Below are 7,542 nucleotides of genomic sequence, written 5' to 3'. Positions count from 1 at the left end.
TATTCCTATGGGAACTGCTGTCATGGAGCTAAAATCCTTAAACACTATGGGGATTATTGAATCAAATCTTGGGCTGATAGAAGCCAAGTAGGAGCAGTTAATCACCTAAGACAAGGTGGTCATGGCTATCACAATATAAAGCAGACTCAAAGGAGCAATCAAAAGAGTATGACTTGCATAGAGCTATGGCTTTGGCTAATAGATCATGGGATACCTAGAAGTAAAATAGATGGGCAGTCTACTAAATTCCTACTTGATCTGTATAAGCAGCTTTACTAAAGTCTCCTGGGACCTTCACTGAAGCCCCTGGTTGGCAGCCTGCCATGAGGAATTTGGACTTGCGCATCCCCATGGTCATGTGAGAGAATTTTGTAAGATCACATACTATTTACAGATATCTCCTGTCAGTTCTGTTTCCCTAGTGAACCCTAATGCATGGTCCTTGCTTTCAAAGTCACATCTGGTGGGGAATACAGACAAAATAACCAAGAAAATAGTCATTGCAATTAATAGGAAAGAAGTGTCTAAATTTACAGGATGAATTATGCCCTTAGGAGTGTGAAAGAGATCCCCTGTGCTTCACAATTCCATTCATCATTGGGTTAACATATTTGATTCTTTCTATGTCAATCTTAACAGCATCTATGCAATTTACTGAAAAAAAATCATTAATAGTGTTTTATTGGTTCATCAGTTCTTCTAATCAACCAATATTTTTTAGGTCTTCCTATATTCATCAACTACTTTGTATTGGGAAAGCCTTCAGTGAATTATCTAGTGCAGTGCCACTATAAGGCCAAATGAGAGACTGAGGGAGTAACACATTATCCCAGGTACATTCTGAAGCTAAGAAATCAGGATAACACTAGTACTAGACATTTCTAATCTGTGGATCAATGGCAAAAGTCTTCAAATTCCAGCCACTATTCTACGCTCTGAGGATATGGAGAAGATTCAGATTGGGTATCATTATAATACTTAATGCTGAAAATATTTTTTCTGGTGCTTCCACAAAAGGAACCCTGGGAAAGAAAGTTCTGGTCAGCTGTTGGTACTGTAGATGCTACAGCAGCATTTTCATCTCCCCTTTTCCAGTTAACAACTATCGATGTGAGTACTGCACTCTCTTATCATTGGATTTCACTTAAAGGGAAGTGAGGGAAGGAGCTGCTTGAACTTTAGAATCCTTTAAATCAGTGTAAAACCCTCATTTGCCCCAGAGCCATCCTCTAATGTTGCTGTCACTTTCCAAACTGCCTGTTCTTGTTCTTACACACAAACACACAAACACACAATATTTAATATTTAATCTGGTTTCTAAATACAAAAAAGTTTCAATATTTACAACAGTTCTTCCTAATAAAGTCATAAAGAGTAATTCAAAATATTTATAGTTACACCCACTCCCTTATAGATTACTTGTATAACAATGATGTGATTAATAGAACATAGGTTTCTTAGAAAACATTGTACAATGCAGGGCCAATTCTGTAGCAAGCATACCAATATTACCTTTACTCCAACAAGTCTTCTCAACACTTTTTCTAGGATAAGAGTAGGCATTTGTCCAGTTGGAAAAATAAATCTTCCTTTTATTTGCTAAAACCAAAGTTCTACCTTATATCTGAAAGTATTAGTTATCTTTGATCAGTACAATGCTTTTTTTAAAGGGAGAGTAGGCTGAAAAAAATCAGGTGTACATTTTTAATATGAACATCACATAAAATAATGCATGTGTTCTATGTAAAGATTCTGTAAGGAGAAAATACGAACTGTGCAGCAAAACTTTTTGAAGGTATTTATAGACACAATTGAGTTTTCTACCTCTGTGTCTACTCTTTTAGCCTGAATGTTTTGGGTTAATAAAAATTTTACAATGAAAGTCTACTAGGACCTTTTCAATTTTTTTCTAGCTTGAACACCACAAGCATATTGAACAAGATCTATCTATGCAAATTTGAAAGCTTACTCTAAAGTGTGATAAAGTTTTCTGTTACAGTATAGGTATAAAAGCCTTGGGAATTTTACAAATTGCATACTCTGAAGATATCCAGGGACTAAAGAAAATCCTGTCAAGTTAGCAGTACTCAAGCTAAACGTTTCTGAACAAAATACAGCAAAATATTTACAAGCTAACAACTTTTAAGAGTTAGTAAATAATACATTGTACTTTTCACATTTGTCAAATACTAGTTCACAAGTCAAAAAATAAGATTGTGCATTATCACTTCTAAGAATGCCATAAATAAGTTGAATCTCTGAGGTATTTTTAGATGGAGAATTTTAGGTAGCAGCATTTTAGATGGAGGCAGTTGTATGTATGAAATAGTCATAAAACAGTAATTCAGTGTCTCTGCTAGTGTTTAAGGAATCTCAGGTTACTGAGAATATCTCTTATTCCAATTGGATTTTTGGCATAGGAAAGGTAAACTTATAGGATTTTAAATGTTGTTTTAAAAAATAAGACATTTTGTGTATGAAGAAACATATTTTGGAAAATCATATTTGATCATTCTGCATAATTTAGAATATGTAATTATCTATACGTAGCTTTAGAAAGTTGTTCATTTTCTACTCATTCCTTCGATAGCATTTATTTTTATTAAGTATAAAATGTACTTTATTTAGCTGTATTTATATATGGCAAAGATCTTATTTTTAAAAGAGCAGCATTAAAGTTAAAAAAATAAAACATCATTCAATTCAATGAACCAGTGACTGTGTTAATTCTAAAGGGTTAATTTGTGGAATAACAAAATATTTAAATTTATTATCCACATTATACATTTTTATTGGGCTCCAGAATATTTTTAAGATGTCAAATATTATATGTAGAAAGAAATTTCCCATCCATAAACTCATATTTTCTTCACAAAGCAAGCTTTTCCTCAACCTTCCTGGGAGAAAAATGGAGAGTTCCAAAAGAAGAATCAAGACTCTATACAGAATAAAAACTAAATTTCTTAATAGTGTGTGCATTTACAGTGACCCAAAAAAGTTGGCTGAGTGGTAGAAAATACCTATTAAAATCTTTAACAGATATGGCATAGTCTAGGTTGCCCTAACAATTAGGAATAATCTTTCTGACAGGACTAGGCCCCATCCCTAGCCCCCATAACAGCCACAACTTGCAGAAGCTGCAAATTTATTATTAACCTGCCCCATTGTAGAAGTGTGACCAGCCATTTACTCTGAAGGAGCCATGTCCCATTACATAGAACAACCTCCCATCCAGAGCAAACGTGTCCAGATACAGTTCATTTCCTCACAAAAATAGACAAAGAAACCACATGACGCCACCAACCCCTCCCGCACCCCTAGAATTCACTGCCCCTAGATCACCACCCCCTAGTCATCTCAATAGGCCCTCAGGTCTTAATCAAGCCCAAACCCACTCCCACTGACTAAGCATGTTCCCACCTATAGATGTACTGTGTAAATTCATGACTGCCTCTGCCAGGGTTAGGCTAAAGTTTATTCTTCCGACCCTCTCCATTGGGAGAGCTTCCTAATAAATCCTTGCCTGCAATTGCTGGTCTCCACATCACAGTTGTCTTACTCTGACATCTAACTCTTTCTACCCCCAATGCCCTCTTCACAAAGTAGGCCTTCCCTCTAACTAATTTCTGATGTGGCTGGGGAAACAGGGAGTTCCAGAAGACACATCTATCTACTTTAGATGGGACTCATGATCCCATGAAAGTATCAAGACAAATGAAGTTCTTAATTTGGCATCCAAAAAAAAAATCTTTTAAGATTGTTCAGATGTCCTAATAGAATGAGAAGTCTGTAATTGAGTATCAAGAGAGCTACATCACTGAAATGTGATATAATTGATATATAAGATTTGTGACTTTTGACTATTGATTGTCAGGGAAGTTTAACTGGAATGTCACTAAAGTCAAATATGGGACATAATTTTCTTTCAAAAAACTAGCCAATATGGAAAGTACCATGGTTCTAGGGTATTGAGAAAGGGAAAACTGGAGTTGGAAGCTGAGCATGCCAAATCATATTCCATCAATACAAATTTATTATAAAATACATATGGGAAACATATCAGGTTGTGTTTGGCTACACCATAAATATCGCTATAAGGTAATACTTTGTCAAAATACACTTCAGTTATATAGGAAATTGTCATTTTTGGTGTAGAAATCACAAATTCGGAAATTTTTTGAAAATCAAATTATATATATATATATGAATATAAACAGAAATTTTTGAAAAGGGAAAATTAAGGTTTCATTTCTCTAGATAAAATTATGTGGAACGCAGAAAGAACACAGGGAAAGCGTACATTTCTTTCAACATTTTTAAAATTCAAAAATGATCATTTAAATCAATTCCAACCACAAAAGGGTTAAAGCGGTGAATGAGAAAACAACTTTTAAAAAAGAGATAAAAGATGCCTCCACAATGAAGCTGATCTGATTTTAAAGGCTTCTACTACAAAACATGATTGGTGCCAAAAATCCACACACACGCAAAAATGCGAAATATAAAACAAAATACAGCAGAGTCGCACATGCGCCCACACGCCCCTCACCCCCACATACACACTCGCATACACATCTTCAAGGGCGGGGTGAGAAGTTTAAGGCACCTTTAAAAATATTCCAAGTGGTTTTGGCTTACCGAAATATTTTACAGTGCTACCAAGAAGGGATTTTCAAAGCATCTGAAAACCGTGCGAAATGTCTGAAAGCACTGCCTGGCAATTGAGACAGTTTGCAAGCTTGATTCAGGGATTTGCCAAGGAAACAAGAGAAGCTTCTCGCCACCCCGCGAGACCGCACATGGTATCAGAGGTGCTCCAGGAATTTTTTAAGGTAGGGGAGAAATCATTAGTCTGTGCAGGATCGGTACAACTAGGGATCGCTATCTGGCAGGGACCGGGCCATGGAGTTTCCATGGGCTGGAGAACCGCCCAGCTTTAGTTTTTCCAGATATTCGGCATGCACGGGCTTGTGGCACTGGAGAACCTTGATCGCATCTTCGATCTTGAACCACTCTCGCTTCCTTCCAATGCTAACCGAATCTTCCCAATCCTCCAGGATCTCAGTGACCGTCAGTACATACACATACGTTCTGTGCTTGCGATCTTGGTTCTGTTCGAATATGCCCAGGAGGCGGCCTAACTTGCCCCTGACTCCCGCCTCTTCGTACACCTCTCGGACTGCTGCACCGTCCGGCTCCTCCTCGGGCTCCATGCCCCCGCCCGGCACGATCCAGCGGTCCGGGTACCGACTGCTACTCACTAACAGCACCTCGTCCTCCTGCTCGCTCCGGAAGCACAGGCACGCCGCCCGCTTCTTGAAACCCTCCGGGTCGTAGGTCCGCGTCTGGTTTGGCTTACACTTCATCCTCCAGGCCGACTCCTCCTACGGCTGCTGCTCGGGTCGTCGCCGCCACAAACCGAAGTGCTGGGAAGGGAAAGGGTCGAAGCCTGGAGCGGGGAGGAAGAGTAGCCTGGCGTGTGAGCCCAGGGGAACCGAGGGAAAGATAGGGCGGGGGCGGAACGGCGCGAGCTACGTCAGTCAGTCAGTCAGTGGGGCAGGCAGTTGGTCTGTCCAGGGCGGTGCTGGGGACTGAGGAGGGAAATGAGGATCCCTAGGGCCCAGACGCCAGGGTAGAGGCGTCGCCGCCGCCGCCGCTGCCGCCGCAGCCGTGCCCCCCACCCCCCGGGAATCCGCAGCCCTTTCCCGAGCCCACCTGCGTCTCCCGCCCTCTATCTCCGGGGGCTGGGGATGAGTGAGATGAGGCACAAAAACGTGCGCGTTCGCGTTCCCGTGCACGAGCCCGTTCGCGTTCAAGGGCGAGGCGTAGGGTTGAGGGTCTCCGGGTTTCGCTGCACTCAGTGCGTTAGGCAGAGAGCGCAGGGGTTTAGTGCCTCTCTGTGCTAGTAATTTCCTTTACAGTGTAAACTTTACACTGAATTAAATTCTCTAAAATGTGACTTTGGCCAAGATTGTTTTCATGTGTGTCCTTGAGCTAAACATGGATTTGACGCGCTGGACATTTCTCACCCTTTGAGCCAAGTTTTAGGAAACAGGTGAAATCATTTTACACACGGAAAGGTCAGGGCCATTATCATCATCATCACTCCTAGCGTATAGCATTAATTCATTTCTGAAGGCTCGGTTTGGTCACAATGGTCTACGATATTCTTGTCAGAACAATGTCTAATATTTGTTGAGTTTCATCATGCGTTTTTATCTCATCAAGTGGTTCGGGATTTTAGCCATATCAGGAATCTTGGCACAGCCCCAAAGTAAAGAATTTTCTTAAAGCCCTTAGAAACTGGGCTAGTAAGATAGGGAATCAATAGATGAATCTGGAACCTGGCAAAGAAATCCATGTAGACGTGGATACCCACAAGATGCTGCTGGAAGACGCTCTCCAAGATTCTGCCATTTGGAACAAGATTTCCTCCAGAAGCCAGGAGAAGGCCCTGATATTCCCCAAGGGCTTTATCATTGATTGATGGGTGGGGTAATCAATCAAAATAGCAAACAGCTGGGATAGCAAAGGGGTGGATAATTAACCATAATAGAAGAAAATGTGGCATTGGTGTGGAGAAAGTGGCCATGGTGGCTGCTGGGGTTAGGGAGTGGGAGGAAGAGATGTGATGTGGGGGCATTTTCGGGACCTGGAGTTGTCCTGGGTGGTGCTGCAGGAACAGTTACCGGACATTGTATGTGCTCCCATGGCCCACTGGGTGGACTGTGGGAGAGTGTGGGCTATGATGTGGACCACTGACCATTAGTGCAGCGGTGCTCAGAGATGTATTCACCAAATGCAATGAATGTCTCATGATGATTGAGGAGGTTGTTGTTATGGGGGGAGTAGTGGGGTGAGGGGGGTGATGGTATATGGGGACCTCATATTTTTTTAATGTAACATTAAAAAAATAGATAAAGACAAAAAAAGCAGGCACAACGTCTGAACTCACTCTCTCACCTTTGGACCCTGATTCTGGCCTCCTTCTCCCCACATGTGGATCAACATGCAAGTAATACCTGGACATTTATAATCTATAATGGGGAATTGTATTCTGTAAATCAGCCTGCATTATCACATTTCAGCCCTTCCTCTGTACCTGGGACCCATGATCTGTTATTTTCCCACATTTCTCTTCCCTCCCAAACTTAAAAAATCACTGGCCTAACTCACTGGACTTGCTCTTGAAATTCAATTCTCCATTATAGTCAAGAACCTAGACAAAACCCAGTTACACCTGGTTAACTTACCTAACCTCTGTTCCTCAGTTTTCTCATCAATAAACTCATAGTCTACTTGGTTAGGCTACGTTCACTTTGACTGATACACAACTAACAACAGGAAAACCACCCGAAGTGGAGTTTTATTAAATCCCAAGAATCCCTACCTTCAGTGCATTCCACACTTTCCTGTTCTTTCACACTGATAGACACTGGTTGGGGTTTTGGAAATCATGTCTATGGAAATCTCTTCATATTTTCAAGGTGAATTCTAAAAATCTCCTAACAGGATAGAGAGAGGCCATTTAGTGCTTTCTAA

The 7,542-nt window shown here is 40.8% G+C and overlaps 1 protein-coding gene across 1 annotated transcript; it reads right to left on the bottom strand.

Annotated features, from left to right (window-relative positions):
* Nucleotides 1–1,290: 1,290 nt before the first annotated feature.
* On the bottom strand, nt 1,291–5,784 carry LOC101423645 (diphosphoinositol polyphosphate phosphohydrolase 3-beta). Its single transcript, XM_058291280.1, has 2 exons — nt 5,716–5,784; nt 1,291–5,449 (listed from the first exon to the last, which is right to left on the bottom strand). The coding sequence occupies exon 2, from the start codon at nt 5,364–5,366 to the stop codon at nt 4,872–4,874; it is 495 nt and encodes a 164-aa protein (XP_058147263.1). The 5' UTR covers nt 5,367–5,449; nt 5,716–5,784; the 3' UTR covers nt 1,291–4,871.
* Between the last annotated feature and the right edge of the window lie 1,758 nt (nt 5,785–7,542).

This window comes from Dasypus novemcinctus, chromosome X (assembly GCF_030445035.2).
Source record: "Dasypus novemcinctus isolate mDasNov1 chromosome X, mDasNov1.1.hap2, whole genome shotgun sequence".
Lineage (NCBI taxonomy): Eukaryota > Metazoa > Chordata > Mammalia > Cingulata > Dasypodidae > Dasypus > Dasypus novemcinctus.
The sequence above is the reverse complement of the archived record's forward strand: the minus strand, read 5'-3'. Positions and strand labels throughout refer to the sequence as shown.

Excerpts from the sequence above, each read along its gene's own strand:
- LOC101423645 (XM_058291280.1), bottom strand. The coding sequence starts at position 5,366 with ATGAAGTGTAAGCCAAACCAGACGCGGACCTACGACCCGGAGGGTTTC.